General features: G+C 42.8%; 1 protein-coding gene across 2 annotated transcripts in view; it reads left to right on the top strand.

Moving 5' to 3' along the window:
* The first annotated feature begins 9830 nt into the window (after window positions 1-9830).
* The window catches only part of plpp1a (phospholipid phosphatase 1a), a 120888-nt gene continuing 108807 nt past the window's right edge, over window positions 9831-21911 (top strand). The window contains exon 1 of one of the 2 annotated variants that reach the window (XM_068033053.1): window positions 9831-10491. In XM_068033053.1, the coding sequence (XP_067889154.1) occupies window positions 10434-10491 (58 nt within the window). In that variant the 5' untranslated portion in view covers window positions 9831-10433. The remainder of the gene's footprint in view (window positions 10492-21911) is intronic. The other variant, XM_068033063.1, reaches the window with a different exon arrangement.

Below are 21911 nucleotides of genomic sequence, written 5' to 3'. Positions count from 1 at the left end.
GAGAGCTGTCAAATGGCAGCAGGTAGATGATTGGTTGGTATTTGTGTTTTAAAAATAAACTAGGGCAATGGTTTAAAGTAGGACTGGGAAACTATAAAGTTCTGTATTAAATTTATAGCTTAACTAATTAAACTAATAAAATTTCAATCAGGGTAAGCAAAACTATTCAGGGAATTCGTATTGAGTATTAGCACAGAGCAGGTTTCAAGGCATTAATTAAAAATAGTTTATACAAGGTATTAACTAGATTCTCAAAGAGGGAATAGATTCTTTTCTTAGATCATGGACGAGCAGCTGAGACCTATTTGTAATTCCTGTGCCATGTGGTAACTTCAGGACACTTCATGTGTCTTGGACTATGTGTGTAGGAAATCTCCCCACCTGCTTGAGCTCGAGCTCAGGATTTCCGAACTTGAGGGGCAGCTGGAGTCTGTGGAGCATCAGGGAGGATGAGAGTTTCCTGGATCATATGTTCCAGGAGGTGATCACCCCACAGGCAGAGAGTTCAGGCAACTAGATGGGTGGCCATCTGGGAGAGTTGGAAGAGGCAGGAGGTGCAGAAGTCTTGGGGGTGCGTGTCACTCAAACTGGGTACGTGGCTTTGGAGACTGCTGGGACTGATGGCACCTTGGAGTGCAGTCCAGACAATGGCACAAATGGACAAGGGACTGCACAGGAGGGAACGACAGAGTAGAAATGTAGTTGCTATAGGAGATTTCGTAGGGGGACAGACGAGCATTTCTGCAACCGTCGTCGTGAGTCCCGCATGGTGTGTTGCCTCCCTGGTGCCAGGGTAAAGGACATCTCTCAGAAGATGCAAGAGGAAGGGAATGAGCCAGAAGTTGTGGTACATGTCAGTACCAATGACTTAGAGTAGGTATCAAGGCCCTGTGGTCAGATTTTCAGGAGTTGGGGAGGAAGTTTAAAAAGTAAGACCTTTAAGGTAGTAATTTCTAGATTACTCCCAGTGCCACGCACAGTGAGAGTAGACATAGGAAGATGGGGAGGATCAATGTGTGGCTTCCGGCATGATGATGCAGGGGGGAGGGCTTCAGATTCTTGTCAATAGGACCATTTCTGGGGCAGGAGGCATCTATTCAAAAGAAACGGGTTGCACCTCAACAGGACTGGGACCAATGTCCTCATGGAGGGGTGGTGGGGGGGTGGGGGTGCACTAGTGTGCTTGGGGATGGTTTAAGCTAAATTTGGCAGGGGGGTGGGCAAAAGTAGAAAAGAGGAATAAGATGCATGAAGGAGTGAACATGTTGGACTAGAGAAGGAAGTAGTACCATATTAGATAGGAGCTGACTAAGAAGGACTATGAGGAATATAAAGACAGGTTTACAATGCATTTATGTAAATGCACTAAGTGTGATGAATAAGATTGGTGAGCTACAAGCACAAAAAGCCATATAGGAATATGATGTAGTGGGAGCTAATGTGGCTTAAAAATAATGAGGACCAGGCACCTAACATTAAAGGATACAAAGTGTTCAGAAAAGATAGTGAAGGAAAAAGGGAGGTGGGGTGGCAGTATTGATTAGGGAAGACATTGTAGTGTTGGAAAGAGAGGATGACCTTGAGAGGGCAAGGACGGAATCCATTTGGTTTGAGTTGAGAAATAAGGGTATGATCACATTATTGGGGGTATTCTATAGACTTTCAAATAGTGAGAGAGAGATGGAGGAGCAAATCTGCAGGGAGATCAGGTGTACAAGAACTATAGAGTGGTGATATCGGGGGGACTTTAACATTATTCCAGTCAATATTTGGGTAATTATAAAGCAAGAGGTAAGAAGGCGGGGGGGGGGGGGGGATTTCTGAAATGAGTTCAGGCGAACTTCCTTGACCAGTTCTCAGTCCAACTAGGAAGGAGGCATTGCTGGATCTAGTGCTGGGGAATGAGGTGGGCCAAGTGGACCAATTGTCCCTGGAAGAACACTTCGGTAAGTATGATCATTGTATCACAAGGTTTATAATCTAGAGTAGAACACCTAATTTGGAAGAGGGCTAACTTTAATGGAATAGGAGGGAATCAAGCCAGGGTCAAATGGAACCAAAGACTGACAGGAAAAATGGTAATGGAACAATGGGTGATCGTGAAGGAGATGTTTCAGGTATTTTTGGATTGGCAAGCTATAAGAGGTGGAGTGCCACAGGGAGCACAGCTGGGTCCTCAACCATTTACAATCTACATAAATGACCTGGATCAAGGGACTGAATGTATGGTAGCTAAATTTGCTGATGTCACAGATAGGTAGGAAAGTAAATTGTCAAGAGGAGGTAGAGAGTTTACAAAGGGATATAGATCAGCTAAGTGAGTGGGCAAAAATTTGGCAGGTGGTGTATCATGTGGGAAAATGTGAACTTGTCCACTTTGGCAGGAAGAATAGAAAAGCTGTATACTATTTAAATGGAGAGAGATTGCAGAATGTGGTGGTACAGAGGGATCTGGGTGTCCTGGTGCATGAATCACAAAAGTAGTATACAGGTCCAGCAAGTGATTAGGAAGGTAAATGGAATGCTGGTGTTTATTACAAGGGGAATGGAATAAAAACTTAGGAACTGCAGCTGTACAGAGCCTTGATGAGTCCACATCTGGAATACTGTGTATAGTTTTGGTATCATTATTTGAAAAAGGAGATAATAGCATTAGAGGCAGTTCAGATAAGGTTCACTTGCCCCATTCCTGGGCTGAAAGACTTATCTTCAGAAAGGTTGAAGAGGTTGGGCTTTTACCCATTGGAATTTAGAAGGATGAGAGGTGATCTTATTAGCGTGGGTACTGGGAAAATGTTTCCTCTAGTGGGGGAGACTAGATCTAGGGGACATGTTTAAAAGTAAGAGGTCTTCCTTTTAAGACAGAAATGAGGAGAATTTTTTTTTTCTGAGGGTCATTGGTTTGTGGAATTCTCTTGCCCAGAACACAGTGGAGGCTGGGTCATTTGAATTTATTCAAGGCTGAGTTAGATTTTTGATGGACAAGGGAGTCGAGGGTTATTGGGGGGCAGACAGGAAAGTGGTGAAACTGCAATCAGACCAGCTATGATATCGAATGGCAGAGCAGGCTCGAAGGAGTGAATGGCCTACTCCTGTTCCTATGTTCATAGATTCCTATGTTCCTATATATAGGCAATGTACATTCCAACAAGGGCGAAAGGTCAGGGAACCAAAGCCAAGGCTCTTTGGATGACGAGGGGGACGGAGAATATGATGAAACAAAAAAAAAGTGGGTGTATGAAGTGAGAACCAGGCCAAATACATTAAGTTGAGAGGGGATGTGAAGAGAAAAAATAGACTGGCATTGAGATTAGAATGGCAGTTAACATAAAAGTGATAACCAAAAATATTCTACCAGTGTGTAAATAGTAAGAGGTGGGGTGAGCCCTATTAGGGACAAAGACAATGATATATGCTTAGAGATGTGGGGCAAGGCTAGAATACTTAATGAGTACCTGGTATCATTATTTACGAAGGAAAAGGATACTGACAAAATATCAATAGCGTAGATGATCGAGGTAATGGATTGGGTGAAAATTGATGGGAAGGATATACTGGAAAGGCTGGCTATGCTTAAAGTGGATGTCACCTGGTCCAGATTGCTTGCATCCCAGGTTTCTAAGGGAAGTGGGGTGGAGGTAGTGGAAGGACTTGCCATAATCTTCCAATTAGAGCATAGCTACCCGACTCTAACCCGAACGGGCCCGACGATGTGTTGGGGTCAGGTCGCTCTTCCGGCATTCGAGCTCAGGCCGGACACAGTGACAGCAAGGACGTCAAGGCGGGAAACGTGCATCTGTACTCCACACTAGTCTACAGTGAGCGATTCCAAGATGGAGCACAACCTCCTTCATATAATCAACTTCACTCCGGTGGTCAGGTCAGGCGTGGAAAAAATCAAAGGACTCTGGCTGGATGTGGTTCCGTCGGGCTCGGATCGGGTTTCAGACCCGAGCAGGCCTTTACTTCCAATCTTCCCTAGATACTGGGGAGATGCCAAAGGATTGGAGGGTGGCAAATGTGATACTCTTCCACAAAGGATGTAAGGACATCCCTAATAATGACAGGCCAGTCAGTTTAGCATCAGTAGTGCGTAAGATTTTAGAAACCATGCTCAAGGAAAGAATTAAGAGGCACCGGGCAAGGTTTAAGCTAATTGAGGAGAACCAGCATAGATTTGTAAAAGGCAGATCATGCTTGACAAATCTAATTTAATTTTTTATGAACTAACAGAAGGTTGGTTAGACAAAGTACCACATAAAAGCCTGGTTATTAAGATTAGAGGCTTACGGAACAGGAGGGTCATTGTCAGCTTGGATTTAAAACAAATTGCCAAACTTGGAGTGGCAGACAGTGAGGATGATACAAATCGACTAATAGGCTAGCAGAATAGGCAGACAAGCAGCAGATGGAATTTAATACAGAGAAGTGTGGTGATGCATTTTGGCAGAAGGGATAGGAGAGGGCAATGTAGACTTAATGTTACAATTCTAAAGAGTGTATAGTTCTGGCCATCACATCTGAGGGTGCAGAGGAGCTTTATCAGAATGGTTCCAGTGATGGGGACTCTAGCTGCAAGGTTAGGTTGGAGAAGTTGAGGATGTTCTCCTTGGAGCAAAATGATTGTAGGGAGATTTGAGAGGTGTGCAGGATTAGATAAGGTAGTCAAAAAAGTGTCCCTATTAGCTGATGGTATAAGGACTAGGAGACATGGGTTTAATGTTTTGGGCAAGAAATTTGGGGAATGAGAGAATTTTTCATGCACCAGGTGGTACCTGGAAGTCACTGTCTACGAGGAAGCAGACACGATGAATGATTTCAAAAGGAAATTAGATGGTCACTTGAAGGAAACAAACCTGCAGGGTTATGGGAATACAGGGGGCATAGGATTGATTGGCTTGCTGTACAGAGAGCTAGCATAGACTCAATGAGCTGAATGGCCTCACCCTCTGCCATAATGACTGCTTCTGACTCTATCTTCACTTCTAGTCTCATGATCGAGCAAAGCTCATTGAAGCAACTGAAGGTGGTTGGGCCTAGGACCCTGCCCTAAAGAATTCCTGTCGGATGCCTTGCAGCTGTGATGATTAGCCTCCAACAGCCACAGCCATCTTCCCTGCTGCTAGACTTTTTCCTAATTTTCCCCTTGCCTTCAATTGTACTAGGACACCTTGGTACCACATTTGGTCAAATGCTGCCTTGATGTCGAGGGTACAAACTTTTTTCCTCACCTGTGGAATTCAGCTCTGTCATCCATGTTTAGACCAAGGGTTTAATGAGGTCTGGTAACGATTTGTCCTTGGCAGAACCCAAACTAAGCATCAGATAACACCTTGCATCCTTCTGCGAATGTTTGAGTGTAGGCTGCTGATGCAGTAATTATCTGCTTGGATTGGCCCTGATTTTTGTGGACAAGACATAACTGGACAATTTTTCACTTTGTTTGTTAGATGCCAGCATCGCAGCTGTACTAGAACAGCTTGGCTAGAGGTGCAGCTAGTTTTGGAGCACAAGTCTTCAGCACTGCAGCTGGGATGTTGTCAGGGTCCATAGCCTTTGCTATATCCAGTGGTTTCAGCTGTTTCTTGATACCACATGGAGTGAATCAAATTGGCTGAAGACTGGTATCTGTGATGATGGGGACCTCGGGAAGAGGCCCAAGATGGATCATCCGCTCAGCATTTCTGGCTAAAGATGGTTGCAAATGCTTCAAGCTTTGTTTTTAGCACAGATGTGCTCTGTCATCACTGAGGTTGGGAATGTACATTCTTCTCCCTTTTAGTTTAATTGTCCACCATCATTCATGTTCAATGTGGCAGGACTGAAGAACGCAGAGCTTTGAGCTGATCTATTTATGGGATCACTTGGCTCTGTTCAGCATACATGTAGTCCTGTGTTGTAGCTTCATCAGGTTGGCACCTCATTTTTAGGTACACTTGATGCTACTCCTGCCATGTTCTTCTATACTCCTCATTGAACCTGGCTTGGTTGCACTGATAGAGTGAGGGAGTTGCCAGGCCATGAGTTTATAGATTGTAGTGGAATGCTATTCTATTGCTACAGATGGCGCACAGCACAAGAACATGAAAAATAAGAGCAGAAGTAATAATATGGCCTATCGAGCCTGCTCTGCTATTCAATACGATTGTGGCTGATCCTGGGCTTCAATTTCACTTCCTTGCTCGCTCCTCATTATCCCTTGATTCCCTGTGTGACCAAAAATCTATCTATCCCAGTCTTAAATGTATTGAACGATGGAGCATCCACAACCCTCGGGTAGAGAATTCCAAAGGTTCACAACCCTTTGAGTGAAGTAATTTCTCCTCCATTTCAGTCCTGAATGATCAGCTCCTTATCCTGAGCCTGTGTCCCCACATTCTAGATTCCCCGACCACTGGAAACAATCTCTCAACTTCTACCCTTTTAGAATCTTGTATGTCTCAATTAGATCACCTCTCATTCTTCTAAACTCCAGAGAATATAGGCCCAACTTACTCAGCTACTCATCATAACACAACCCTCTCATCCCAGGGACCAATTTAGTAATTCTTCGCTGCACTGCCTCCAGTGCAAGTATATCCTTTCTTAAATGTGGAGACCAAAACTGCACAGAGAGTATTCCAGGTGCAGTCTCACCAAAACCCTGTACAATTTTAGTAAGACTTCTTTATTCCTGTACTCCAATCCCCTAGCAATAAAGGGCTACATGCCATTTGCCTTCCTAATAGCCTGCTGCATTACACGTTAACTTTGTGCGTTCCATGTAAGAGTACACTCAAGTCTCTCTGAAGATCAACACTTGCCAGTTTCACACCTTTTTTTAAAAAAAAAATTCTGCTTTTCTATTTTTAACGACCAAAGTGAACAACTTCACACTTTCCTATATTATATACCATTTGCTATCTTGTTGCCCACCCATTTAACCTGTCTATGTCTCTTTGCAGCCTCTCGAAGTCCTCCCCGCAACTTACCTTTCCACCGAGCTAAGTATCATCAACAAACATAACTCTCTGTCTGTTCATCCAAGTCATTAATATAGTGTAAATAGCTGAGGCCCCAGCACTGATTCTTGCGGAGCCCCACTATTCACTATGTGCCAACTTGAAAATGCCTCATTTATACCCACTCTCTGCTTGCTGTCTGTTAACCAATCCTCTATCCACACTAATGTAACTCATGGTGGCTCAGTTTTGAGCTGCTAGATCTATGCTGAATCTTTTCCATTTAGCACGGTGGTAGTGCCACACATGATGGAAAGTGTCCTCAATGTGAAGTCAGGACTTCGTCTCCACAAGGACATGTGGTGGTCTTTCCTATGAATATAACTATGAACATATTCATGTGTAATATTTAAACAAGGTCAGCTAGGTTTTTCCCTGATGATTCTCTCACCAGCTGCCACAGGCCCAGTCTGGCAGCAATGTTATTCAGCACTTAGCATCACAACTGACCAAGCTAGATATCAAGCCACTCTTGATCATGGAGATTGAAGTCATTCACCCAGAGTATATTCTGTTCCCTCAGTGCTTGATGAATCAGTGAGGTGGCTCTCCAAATTTTGGCATAAGTTGCCAGATGTTAGTGACGATGACTTTGCAGGGTTGACTGGCAGGGTGTGCCTTTGTCATCTTTGAAACGGATGCCTGATGATACAACTGAGTGGCTTGCTAGTCCACTTCAGAGGGAAGTTAAGAGTCAACTACATTGTTGTAGATCTGGAGTCATCTCAGCCAGACAGGGTAAGAACAGAGATTTCCTTCCCTAAAGGACATTAGTAAATCAGTTGTGTTGTTATAACATCACCATTGTTGATCCTAGTTTTTTATTACAGATTGATTGCAGCTTTGGGAAAATGTTGGATGGCAGTGATTAGGATCAGGGGTCCACTCCTCCTAGGAGTCTGAGTGAAGATTTTAAGGGCTCCGCAAGTGTCTCCCTGTCTCCACCTCAGAAAATTTAAAGTAAATTGAATGACGATCCCTGAAGGTTACAGTATCCAGGACATTAAGTTTTAACTTTCTGCCCCAGGTCACTGATCGATACCAGTATCACTTTAGTCCCCAGCCTTGCAGCAGCACATGTGTGAGGAATCATAAACTGCCATTTGATCCCAGATTCATAGTCATGGATCCTGCACCCCATATTGTTAAGGAGATGGCGTCCAGTCTCAGCAGGCACGTTCTGCTCAGCATGTTAGTAACAGACAAGAGGAAAAGCAAGAACTGGTAACGGCTGTCAGTACCACTGGTCTGATCAGCACTGTATCAGCTGCCGTGACAGTCTACCAACCTTGGCAAGAGTCTACTAGTTTAAGCATAATTGAACCAGGTTGAACACTGACCATGACATGCATGTGTGCTTGTTGAAGACACCTCCACAGAATGCTTGTTCAGCACCAACAGCAAGTTTCACATTAAGTAAGTAAAACAAAAATAATGTATATATTTAATGATCTGACTAACTTTTATATAGTTAAAAATACTTATGTTATAGGAGGTCTGTGGAATTTTTACAGTGCAGGGGTGGGGGAGGGTGGAACTCAGGAACAAAATAGTTTGGGAATCCTTGATCCAGATCATCCAGTGGGTGACACTGAAACAGCACATTCCAGTGAAAGGGGGTGTGGGGGGGGGGGGGGGGGTGTGTGGGGGGGGGGGGGGGGGGGGTGTGTGGGGGGGGGGGGGGGGGGGGGGGTGTGGGGGGGGGCAGTTTATGATTCAGCAGGTCTGGCAGCACCTGTGGAGAGATAAGCATGGTTAATGTTTCGGGTCAGTGACCCTTCTTCAGAACTCACAAAAATTAGAAACGTAAAAGGTTTTAAGCAAGTAAAGCGGGGGTGGGGCAAGAGATAACAGAGATGTTGCTACGGCGGGGCCACAGAGAATAACTGACCAGAAGGTCATGAGGTCATGGAACAAAGGCAACTGGTATGTTAATGGTGGGCTGAAAGACAAAGCATTAGAACAGAGAGGGTGTCAATTGACAGAAAAATGAACAGCCCTGGCCCCAAGCACAAACATGAAAAAAACAGTGGGCAGGCACAGTAGAAACAAACTAAAATAAAATAAACAAATAAAAAAGAAAAACTAACTAAAAATAAAAGTGGGGGCGTCATGCTCTGAAATTATTGAATTGAGCCACAGCTGACACAATGCTATCCTGCAGGATGTTAATAGCAGGTGACCCGGTCCCCCCACCAAGCTGAACTGAGGGGCTGGATCCATGGGAAACCCCTCGAACTGTATCGAAAACTTTTCATTTGCTGTAAAATGTAAAAATGTTAATGGCATGACAAATGAAATGGAAGGGTTGTGAGGCAACTCATGATTGTATTGAAGGTACCTGATCACCCTTGCAATGTTTGTAATTTTTGGTGCTGTTTGAAACTGTTTGGCAATGTGTAATTTTTACTACAAGGTGTTGGTTACTGCAGATAAGGGCGTGATCGTGTCTCTTCAAAAATAACAGTGCGAGGGCGTAGTCCAGGTCTCAGAATTTAAACGGCTGTTAGATCACGCATCAATGTAGTCGACCTTCATTTGGTTTGACAATCTTGATTTAGGTTTGGGAGAGTGCTGAGGTAAACATTTTGCAATGTAGAAGCATTCAAAAAATCGCACAATAAATTTGCTTTGTTCCTCACATATCCCTACAAGCTAGGTAGTCATTTATGGTTCGAATACATGACGATTGTTTCTGTTTTAACAACCTCACGCTAGTGCATTGATCTTTCCATTGCAGTAATAGGTGGATTGGCACTCCTTTTCTATTTCCTGCAGCTGGAAAGCCTGTACTTGTACTGCCGGGGTTGGCGCTGACGTGTTTTGGTAGGCGTTGCTTTGGAAAAGCAGTCGTTTGTTGGCAATCCCGGGACAGGCTCGGCTCGGCTCAGCTCAGCCCGGTCTGGTCTGACCAGTCCCCGTGTCACAGCCTCTCATTGTGACCACATTGTGACGATGCAATCGCCGCGCGAAACGGGGTTCCAATTGTAATTCTTCCCTGTCAGTGCGAGCCTGAGCGGCTCCGAGAGAGCAGTGCCGTCCGGGGTAGGAGACAAGGTTGTTTGTTCGGGGAGAGAGGGGGGAGTTTGTACCGTCATCTGTCAGTGATATGTAAAGAAGCGAGAATAATCACATCTGCAGTATCCTTATTCCGCTGTGCAACAGAAAGAGCCCTGTGTCGGCCATTAGCCTTCACCCCCATTGCCCACTCGGTCACATAGTGACTTGTGTGCACTGCTGCCAGGCGTCCTTTTAAACCCGCACTCTCCTCCTCCTCCTCCTGCTCCCTCCCCCCCCCCCCCCCCCCCCAAAGCGGGATCGTGCGAGAGACAAAACCAAGCCAACTTCAAAACGCAACTTGCAGAAAGCGAACTGGCTCCATATAGAAGAGTGACTGTTCATCCTTCGACAGCGCAGGACAGCAGAGGCAAGATGTTTGACAGGCAGAGAATCCCTTTTCTTTGTTTGGATATAATATGCATTCTTCTGGGTAAGTATATATAAATATATATATAATGTGTATGTATTAAAATGTATTGTTTCCCTGCATCAGCTTCTTGTTTCTTTAATATGTTTGTACATTGGGCGAGACTTCGTCTTGCGTTGTGTATTTTCATTGGTGTCTCGGTTAATCGTGACCTGTTTTGCTTCTCTGAGCTTTCAATGAATTCAATGGTAAAAAGGTTATAAGGTGAGCTGGATGTGATCTGTGAAGTATTCGGATTCTGATCAAAGGGGTAAACACTAAACAGTATAAGCTTGTTCTAGCACTCGATTTCTCTGCAAAAACACAATCTTGTTGCTTTAACAGACGGTACACTATTGCTGGTAGAGAAGTATTCGCTAGTAAATTTGCTGTTGCATTTTCTGGGAATTGCGCTCCGCACCCCGATCACAAAGGGAACCGGTCTGTTAATGTGATCCATGCGGTCTCCGCAGTCAGTCACTTACTCAGTCTCAGTCCTTGGCCAGCCTTAAGTTGATTAGTGCAGACTTTTTGCTGCAGTTTTATCTACTTCCTGATCCCGTCGCTTTTCCCATTTCCCAGCTACAGGGCAAAACTGTCAGTCAAAAGAAATGAACTGAATTGGTAAAGACGTTCGCGTGTGTACGCACAAAAATAATTTGATTCTATACGGACTACAAAGGAGAAAGATTAAATTAATTATTTAATTGCTCCAAATTGGATTTAAAAATAATTAGCCGACCTATTCAGAGAAACAGTGGATCTTAACTGTGACTTGCGAAAACAAGAAATGTTGCTAAACAAGGGTTACATGCAATCCATATTTTAGACCTAGATTATTGACATTGAATCAAAGCAGTCATCAATCCAGTAATGTTAACGGCTGCTTTTAAATCCATGTCGGACAACAATTTATTTAGATACAGTGACTAGTTCGCAAACGATTCAATGGGCTTTGCTCTTTCAACGGCAAGAAAAGCTTACATCAAATCAGACTGAGTTTCACATATAGTAACATTTGAAGTTACTCGAAACAAGTTCCTTTATTCAGCATTCTGTTCAAACCGGGTAATATGCTCACTTTTTATAACCGCTCACAGTACTATTTTACCGCCTGCCCAAGATCTGAGAAATGGACGCATGGAGAGCTGTTTTTATTCAAACAGTTGTTTCTAGTACGGGAATGATATAATGGCAAATATAAAGTTGATTCAGACAAGCTAATTTAAATTAAAAAGACTTGCATTTATATAGCGCTTTTCAAGACCACCAGACGTCTCAAAGCGCTTTACAACCAATGAGAACAGAAAGTTCCGTAAATACTCAGCAGGTCTGGCAGCATCTATGTAGAGAGAAACAGCTAACAGTTCAGGTCCCGCATGGGAGATTGTTTAAGAAGGTAAGAGCCCATGGGATCCAGGGCAATTTGGCAAATTGGAACCAAAATTGGCCTAGTGGCAGGAGGCAAAGGGTGATGGTTGAGGGTTGTTTTGTGAGTGGAAGCCTGTGACCAGTGGTGTACCCTGGCACCCTTGCTGTTTGTAGTGTACATTAATGATTTAGACGTGAATATAGGAGGTATGATTAGTAAGTTTGCAGATGACACAAAAATTGGTGGTGTCCTAAATAGTGAGGAGGAAAGCCTTAGATTACAGGACGATATAGATGGACTGGTCAGATGGGCGGAGCAGTGGCAAATGGAATTTAATCCTGAGAAGTGTGAGGTGATGCATTTTGGGAGGACTAACAAGACAGGGAATATACAGTGGATGGTAGGACCCTAGGAAGTAGAGGATCAGAGGGACCTTGGTGTACTTGTCCATAGATCACTGAAGGCAGCAGCACAGGTAGATAAGGTGGTTAGGAAGGCATATGGGATACTTGCCTTAGAATATAAGAACAGGGAAGTTATGATGGAGCTGTATAAATGCTAGTTAGGCCACAGCTGGAGTATTGTGTACAGTTCTGGTCACTGCATTATAGGAAGGATGTGATTGCAATGGAGAGGGTGCAGAGGAGATTCACCAGGATGTTTACTGGGCTGGAGCATTTCAGCTATGAAGAGAGAATGAAAAGGCTAGGGTTGTTTTCCTTAGAACAGAGAAGGCTGAGGGGGGACCTGGTTGAGGTATACAAAATTATGAGGGGCATTGATAGGATAGATAGGAATGAAACCTCTTCCCTTAGCGGAGGGATCAATAACCAGGGGCCATAGATTTAAGGTAGGAGCTTTAGAGGGGATTTGAGGAAAGATCTTTTCACCCAGAGGGTGGTTGGAATCTGGAACACACTACCTGAAGGGGTGGTAGAGGCAGGAACCCTCACAACATTTAAGAAGTATTTAGACGAGCACTTGAAACGCCATAGCATACAAGGCTACGGGCCAAGTGCTGGAAATTGGGATTAGAATAGATAGGTGCTTGATGGCTGGCACAGACATGATGGGCCAAAGGACCTGTTTCTGTGCTGTATGACTCTCTGACCTTTCATCAGAACACAGGTATATTGCACTGGGGCAACTCTGTACTCTGCTAGAGAAATAGCATGTGGATTCACATAGAAACATAGAAAATAGGAGCAGGAGTAGGCCATTCGGCCCTTCAAGCCTGCTCCGCCATTCATTATGATCATGGCTGATCATCCAACTCAGTAACCTGTTCCCGCTTTCGCCCCATATCCTTTTGATCCCTTACGCCCCAAGAGCTATATCTAACTCCTTCTTGAAAACATACAATGTTTTGTCCTCAACTGCTTTCTGTAGTAGCGAATTCCACAGGCTCACCACTGTGTGGGTGAAGAAATTTCTCCTCATCTCAGTCCTGAAAGGTTTACCCCATATCCTTAGACCCCTAGTTCTGGACTCCCCCCACCATCGGGAACATCCTTCCTGCATCTACCCTGTCAAGGCCTGTTAGAAGTTTATAGGTTTCTATGAGATCCCTCCTCACACTTCTGAACTCCAGCGAATATAATCCTAACCGACTCAATCTCTCCTCATAAGTCAGTCACACCATCCCAGGAATCAGTCTTTAAACCTTCACTGCACTCCCTCTAAAGCAAGAACATCCTTCCTCAGATATGGAGACCAAAACTGCACACAATATTCCAGGTGTGGCCTCACCAGGGCCCTGTATAATTGCAGCAAGACATCCCTGCTCCTGTACTCGAATCCTCTCGCTATGCATTTGCTTTTTTTACCGCCTGTTGCACCTGCATGCTTACCTTCAGCGACTGGTGTACGAGAACACCCAGGTCTTGTTGTATATTCCCCTCTCTCAGTTTATTCAGATAATTGCCTTCCTGTTTTTTGCTACCAAAGTGGATAACCTCACATTTATTCACATTATACTGCATCTGCCATGCATTTGCCCACTAACAACTTGGCCAAATCACCCTGAAGCCTCTCTGCATCCTCCTCACAACTCACCCTCCCACCCAGTTTTGTGTCATCTGCAAATGTGGAGATATTACATTTAGTTCCCTCATCTAAATCATTAATATATATTGTGAATAGCTGGGGTCCTAGCACTGATCCCTGTGGTACCCCACTAGTCACTGCCTGCCATTCGGAAAAAGACCCATTTTTATTCCTACTGTTTGTTTCCTGTCTGCCAACCAATTTTTTATCCATCGCAATACACTACCCCCAATCCCATGCGCTTTAATTTTACACACTAATCTCTTATGTGGGACTTTGTCGAAAGCCTTCTGAAAGTCCACTGGCTCCCCCTCATCAACTCTACTAGTTACATCCTCGAAGAATTCTGGTAGATTTGTCAAGCATGATTTCCCTTTCGTAACTCCATGCTGACTCTGTCTGATTCTGCCACTGTTCTCCAAGTGCTCTGCTATAATATCTTTGGTAATGAACTCTAGAATTTCCCCCACTACTGACGTCAGGCTGACTGGTCTATAATTCCCTGTTTTCTCTCTACCTCCCTATTTAAATAGTGGGGTTACATTAGCTACCCTCCCTGTAGGAACTGTTCCAGAGTCTATAGAATCTTGGAAGATGACCACCAATGCAGGGGCAATTTCTAGGGCCACTTCCTTAAGTACTCTGGGATGTAGATTATCAGGCCCTGGGGATTTATCGGCCTTCAATCCCATCAATTTCCCCAACACCATTTCTCTACTAATACTGATTTCCTTCAGTTCCTCCCTCTCCCTAAACCCTGTATTCCCCAACATTTCTGGTGTGATATTTGTGTCCTCCTTTGTAAAGACAGAACCAAAGTATGCATTTAGTTGGTCAGCCATTTCTTTGTTCCCCATAATAAATTCCCCTGTTTCTGACTGTAAGGGACCTACATTTGTCTTCACCAGTCTTTTTCTCTTCACATACCTGTAGAAACTTTTACAGTCAGTTTTTATGTTCCACACAAGCTTACTCTCGTATTCTATTTTCCCCTTCTTAATCAATCCTTTGGTCCTCCTTTGCTGAATTCTAAACTGCTCCCAATCCTCAGGTCTGTTGTTTTTCTGGCGAATTTGTATGCCTCTTCCTTGGATAGAGTCATAGAGAGATACAGCACTGAAACAGGCCCTTTGGCCCACCGAGTCTGTGCCGACCAACAACCACCCATTTATACTAATCCTACGTTAATCCCATATTCCCTATCACATCCCCACCATTCTCCTATCACCTACCTACACTAGGGGCAATTTACAATGGCCAATTTACCTATCAATCTGCAAGTCTTTAGCTGTGGGAGGAAACCGGAACACCTGGCAGAAACCCACGCGGTCACAGGGAGATCTTGCAAACTCCGCACAAACAGTACCCAGAACTGAACCAGGGTCGCTGGAGCTGTGAGGCTGCAATGCTATCTCTAATTTCCCTTGCAAGCCATGATTTGGCTACCTTTCCCATTTTACTTTTGCACCAGATAGGGATAAACAATTGTTGCAGTTTGTCCATGCACTCTGAATGTTTGCCATTGCCTACCCACCGTCATCCCTTTAAGTAACATTTCTCAATCCATCATAGCCAACCCGCGCCTCATACCTTCGTAGTTTCCTTTATTAAGATTTAGGACCCTAGTCTGAGAATCAACTACATCTTGATGAAGAATTCTATCATATTATGGTCGCTCATCCCCAAGGGGTCTCGCACAACTAGATTGTCGCCTTTGAGATCCCAACATGTTGACTGTCTAATTACAGCTTTCTCATTGGAAGAGGCATCAACTAGATGCCAGATGCTTCCCAAGTACGGGAGAGTCACCACAGAGGTATGAGGTGCTTCTGCATAGCTCTAGCAACTGGTTACTGAGCAGTATTGGTGTAGATTTTGGAGCGGTTCACCATCCTACACTTTTAGTCAAGGTTGATAGGTGGCAGGGAGTGACCATGAAAGGGGACAGAGAAAATGAAGAAGTGTCCTGTCCTGAAAAATAAAATAAATTATGATGTAGCTTTAAGTATGTAAAAATATTGCAGCTAATGGAATTTCTTGCTATAGTATTTATATAGAAAGTGTCATTTGGCCCATCGGATACATTATTTGTAATAAAAAAGCATTCCCTCTTTCATGAACTCAACCCATTATATCTCCTGAAAGAAGGTTCTGCAAAATTATTTCCTGAAAAGTAAATTGTGCTATACTCCAAAATATCTGTCCAACCTTCTAATCTTGTTGATTTCAAAGCAGAATCAATGTAGCAGTCCAAGCCCCACCATGTTCTGCACAACATTCAGTCACCTTTGTTAGTACTTATTGCTATACCCTTCAATCCTCATCTTAAGTACATATTCATCTAGTCCAATGTGTTAATCAACACACAAAGTGGTATGTTTTGCAGACTGATGCACAACATTTAAGGAAACATATTAAATGTCACTATCTCCATTAAATTGGATTTATGTCTGTTCTGGAAGCGCCCTGCAGCACTAATTGTAGATTTTGTATCTACAATTGTTGTAGTCTATAGCATAGCAATTAGCTTCTGCAGTGGATATATTTAACCAGGACTGGGTCTGCCGCACTGTCCAGCCGCTTCATTTGCTGGACGGATAGCTTAAATGGGAATGTTGACAAATCGTGGAAGTGAGGTTTCTTTCTTTATGATCAATGTGCTATTTTTTGTGGGATTGTGACAGAAGTCTGCCAGTGTATTCTCATTTGTATGGTGTCAGTCAGCCAACCACACAGGCCACTTGATGGGGAACACGGCCCATAAATCAGTTCTGATGACCGCAGAACTATATTCTTTCTTTATAGAAAGCAGCAAAGACTTTTGGGTGAAAATGACCTGGCATATCTTCCATATTTTTTTTATTTGTTCGCAGGATGTGAGCATCTCTGGCAAGGCCAGCATTTGTTCCCCATCCCGAATTGCTCTTGAGAAGGTGAACGTGAGCTGCCTTCTTGAACTGCCGCAGTCCATGTGGTGTTTAAGGAGAGAGTTCCAGGATTTTGATCCAATGACAGTGAAGGAATGGCAATATAGTTCCAAGTCTGGATAGTGTGTGACTTGAGTGGGATTTGCAGGTGGTGGTGTCCCTATGTGTCTGCTGCCCTTGTACTTCTGTAGGTGGTAGAGGTTGTGGGTTTGGAATGTGCTGTCAAAGGAGATTTGGTGAGTTGCGGCAGAGTATCTTGTAGATGGTACACGCTGCTGCCACTGTGCACCTGTGTTGGAGGGAGTGAATGTTTAAGATGATGGATAGGGTTCTGTCGTGCAGGTCCCCACCTGCCAAACATGAGGCATATTAATATTGCCATCTGGACATTAAATGTCAAACAGTTGTTGAAGTGAAGAAAGGACTTGCTTAAAAAAAATTGCCAGATCTTGGCTGGAAAGACATTTGCATATTAACAGACAGTGTTTGGAAGGACAAAGCAGCAATTCCCTGACACATTCAACCCACAATGGACTTTTGATCACCAGACGTTGAAGGTGGGGGAGCTCGTATTCCAGGCTGACTGCTACGATGGCCGAATACACAAATGGACATGGTCAAACCAGCTAGTCACATGATTAACCTGGGCAACCTGATTCTTTTTTTTTTTGAATTTGTACAAACAGTTTGGGCAGAAAGCAGAGTGCTCCTGGATTGAGAAGATCTCTCCTGTCTGCTCCCATCTCTTTCTCACAAGCCTCTGAATTCACTGAAGACACATGAACCCCAAGAGAGAAAAGTCTCCTATAACAAACAAGGTTTAAGAAGAATACTGGGCCCCAATGAAAAGCAAGATCTACCTACAATCACGGACTCTACAGTGAGCTCAAAGACCTGTAACAAAAACTCTTCAGATATTGCCTCAAAGTTTTCCACTTTATTTATTTTCTGTCTCTGTTTGCGTATGTGTATTGCGTATGCATGCTGGCGTGGGCATGTCATGTATCCGTAGGCGTTAACTGAAGTAGAGTTTAAGTTTTAGTTTAATAAATTTAAACTTTTCTTCTTTAAACCTAAGAAAGCCTGTTTGTGCTGATTTTCTTGCCTTATAATTGAAAAGTGGTGAACCAGGATTCACCAAGGGGGAGCTAAAAACATGGTGTGTTTAAAATTAAACCCTGTTACAGTAAGACCAGGTGAAAGCTGAAAGGGAACCCTAGACCTCTTTCTCACCTGGTCGTAATAGTGCCAATTAAGCAAGGTGCTTTGCCCTGATCAGTGTGGAGCTTCTTGCTGTTGTTGGAACTGCACTCATCCAGGCAAGTGGCGAGTATTCCATCAAACTCCTGACTTGCGTCTTGAAGGTGGTGGTCATGCTTTGGGAAGTCAGGAGGTGAGTTACTCACGGCAGAATTTCCAGCCTCTGACCTGCTGTTGTTGCCACAGTATTTATATGGCTGGTTCAGTTAAGTTTCTGGTCAATGGTAACCCCCAGGATGTTGATGGTGGGAGATTCAGTGATGGTAATGCTATTGAATGTCAAGGGGAGATGGTTAGATTGTTTTGTTGGCAAGGGCGTGAATGTTACTTGCCACTTATCAACCCAAGCCTGAATGTTGTCCGGGTCTTGCTGCATGTGGGCATGGATTGCTTCAGTATCTGAGGAATTACATTTTGATAAAATATTTAATGAGTTGTAACTGTCATTACCAACAAAATTTTTAGATTAAGTTCAGTTCTGTAGAAAATAAATAAGACTGATCCTTTGCCAGACTGACAAAAATGAAAACTATATACTTGAATTGTTCAGGCTTTGGGTTGCAAACCTTTTTAGCAGCATGTTGCTTAATTGAATTATGTGATTGCATTATCATCTTCAATTTGCCTAACAGTTGTTGCTTAATTCAAACCCTGTATAAAGAGGCTGAAAACATTTACAAGCTGTTTGTTATTTAGTTGAAATGAAGTGTCTTTCATCCGGGAGGGTGTTTTTTATTCTTTCATGGGATGTAGGCGTCATGGCAAGGCCAGCATTTGTTGCCCATCCCTAATTTCCCTTGACAGTTGAGTGACTTGCTAGGCCATATCGGAGTCAACCACATTGCTGTGGGTCTGGAGTCACATGTCAGCCAGACTATGTAAGGACATTCAGGATATTCATGACATCAAAGCACTGAAGATGCTGGAAATCTGAAACAAAAACAAAGTGCTGGAAATATTCAGCAGGTCTGGCAGCATCTGTGGAGAGAGAAGCAGAGTTAACGTTTCAGATCTGTGACCTTTCTGATGCTGTCTGACCTGAAGGATAATAGTGAACCATGTTTTTACAACAATCAATGATAGTTTCATGGCATAATTACTGAGACTGGCTTTCACCCAGATTTTTTAATTAATTGAATTCATTAATGAATTGAATTTAAATTCCACCAGCTGCCGTGGTGAGATTTGAACACTTATCCCCAGGCCTGGGCTTTTGGATTATTAGACCATTGAAATTACCACTACGCCACCATCTCCCCACTGAAGTCATTATGATGCCATCTTTGATCGGATTTAGTTCAAATACCTCTTCTGGGTTGTGATATAAAATTAGGTTTTAAAAAGAGAAAAAAAAATCATGTTTCAAATGATGCTGGTATTTCCAACTTGTCAGAACCAGTTTTTTGTATTTTTGGTGAGGGCTAAAGCATTCCAGAATTCCATTCAATAAAAACTGTAGCTTCAACATAGGAAAGAAAATACTACAGAGGTTCGCACAGAAGTGGAGGGGTGACTTGAGAAAAAGATAACTTTAGCTTTTGTTTTGGCCTTCCATATTGTTAAAAACCTATTCTCACAGTGAAATGACTTTTCAATCCCACTTGGGCATTGAGTGCCATTGTTTTCTAAATCTTTTATAGTTTATACTTTCACAGAGGGAGAAAAGCCTGTGCAACAGTTAGGCTAACTAGTTTATACAGCTCTATGCCTACAGAATGAAGGTGAATCAGCTTGTATAGTGCATAAAGCAAGATATAAATATTTACATTTTACGCTTTATTTATTTAATGTCAGTAGTCTTAAGTCAATATTAAGTCAAATTATGTTCTGCTTTCAAAACAAAAGAATTCTTTGCAAAAAAACATCAAAGGTCGTGACCTACTGCAATTTATTCATGCTCACAATGCTATGGAAAAATATTTTGAGCGAAAATTGGTTTTATCATATTGCCATTAATGAAAATCTTTATGGAATAAAAGTGTTATATTTACAATACAAATTAAGAAAATTAGCATTGCATTTGTGCGGTTTTGTGTGGAACCTTGGCCTATACTATAGCAAGCATAGGAACTTGAGTAGGCCATTTAGCCCCGTGAGTCTGTTCTGCCATTCAGTGAGATCATGGTTGATCTGTAACCTAACTCCATATGCCCGCTTTTGCCTTGTATCCCTTAGTACCTATCAAACTCATATTTAAAATTAGCAATTAGCCTAGCATCAATTGCCTTTTGCGGAAAAGAGTTCCAAACCTTTGGGAATAGGAGTGTTCTTAAATTCATTAATGAAAGGACTGACTCTAATTGTTGGGTAAGGCCCCTTGTTCTAGACTGCCAAACCAGCAGAAGTAGTTTCTCTTTCACTTCTGCTTCATATCTTAAACTTAGATGAAATCATCCTTAACTGTCTAAATTCCAGGGAACACAACTCTGGTTTGTGTAATCTCTCTTTGTAATGTAACCTTTGGAATCCAGGTGTCATTCTAGTAAATCTACAGGGCACTCCATCCAACGACAGTATATCCTTCTAAGGTGTGGTGCCCAGAACTAATCACATACTCCAGGTGTGGTCTAACAAGGGCTTTGTACAGCTGTAGTACGGTTTGTATCCCATTGCAGTATGCAGTACGCCAACATTCTGTTAGCCTTTTTCATTATTTTCTGTAGCCATTAATATTTTAATGATCTATATACTTGGACCCTTAAATTTCTGGACCTGCATTGTTTCTAGCTTTTCACCATTTAAAAAGGACTCTGATCTATCCCTTTTTGGTCCAAAGGAGATAACCTCACATTTGCCTACATTGAAATCCATTTGCCACAGTTTTGCCCATTCACTTAATCTGTTAATATCTCTGTGTAATTTTGTTTCCAACTACACTGCTTACAATGCTGCCTATGTTTGTGTCATCAGCAAACTTGTATATGTGGCGCTCTGTCCTGTTATCTAAGTTGTTAATAAATACAGTGAATATTTGAGGCCCCAACACAGATTGCTGCGGGACAGCACTAGTCATATCCTGCCAATTTGAGTACCTCCCCATTACGCAGTCCTCTGCTGTACAACCAGTTTCCGAACCAGGTCAATAATTTGCTGTCAATTCCATGAGTTTCAAATTTAGCTAACAGTATCTTATGAGGGACTTTATCAAATGCCTTCTGGAAGTCCATATAAATAACATCCGTAGACATTCCCCACCCACTGCTTTAGTTATCTCTTCAAAAAATTCATTTAGCTTCACCAGGCATGATTAACCCTATACAAATATATGCTGGCTATACAAATATATATACAAATATATATATATAACCCTATACAAATATATGCTGGCTATACAAATATATATACAAATATATATATATATAACCCTATACAAATATATGCTGGCTCTCTCTGATCTAATGAAAATGTTCAAGCTGTTCAGTTGCTCTATCCTTAATTATAGACTCTAATAATTCCCTGACAACAGATGTTAGGCTAACTGATTTATAATTCCCTGGTTTTTCTCTCCTTATTTAAGTAGCGAATTGACATGCAATGTTCCAATGAAAAGGAACAGTTCTTGAATAGAGAGAAATTTGGAAGATTGTAGTTAGGTCAGCTGCATGTTCTTGCCTAAGTCCTATGAAACCATTTGGTCCTGGGGATTTGTCACTCTTTGATGCCATTTTTTTCATCACCAATATTTTGCCTGCATTTACTGTTTGTCCTTCGAAGCGAAAATGATCATGTCCAACATCTGGGGTGTTTGCAGGGTTCTGGTGGGTATGTAGGTGACTGCTAAGGCCAATCTGCACCTGGAACGTTCTGCCGCAAATAGTGCAGGATACCGCAGACGATTG

The sequence above is a fragment of the Heterodontus francisci genome, chromosome 1 (assembly GCF_036365525.1).
Source record: "Heterodontus francisci isolate sHetFra1 chromosome 1, sHetFra1.hap1, whole genome shotgun sequence".
Taxonomy (NCBI): domain Eukaryota; kingdom Metazoa; phylum Chordata; class Chondrichthyes; order Heterodontiformes; family Heterodontidae; genus Heterodontus; species Heterodontus francisci.
The sequence above is the reverse complement of the archived record's forward strand: the minus strand, read 5'-3'. Positions and strand labels throughout refer to the sequence as shown.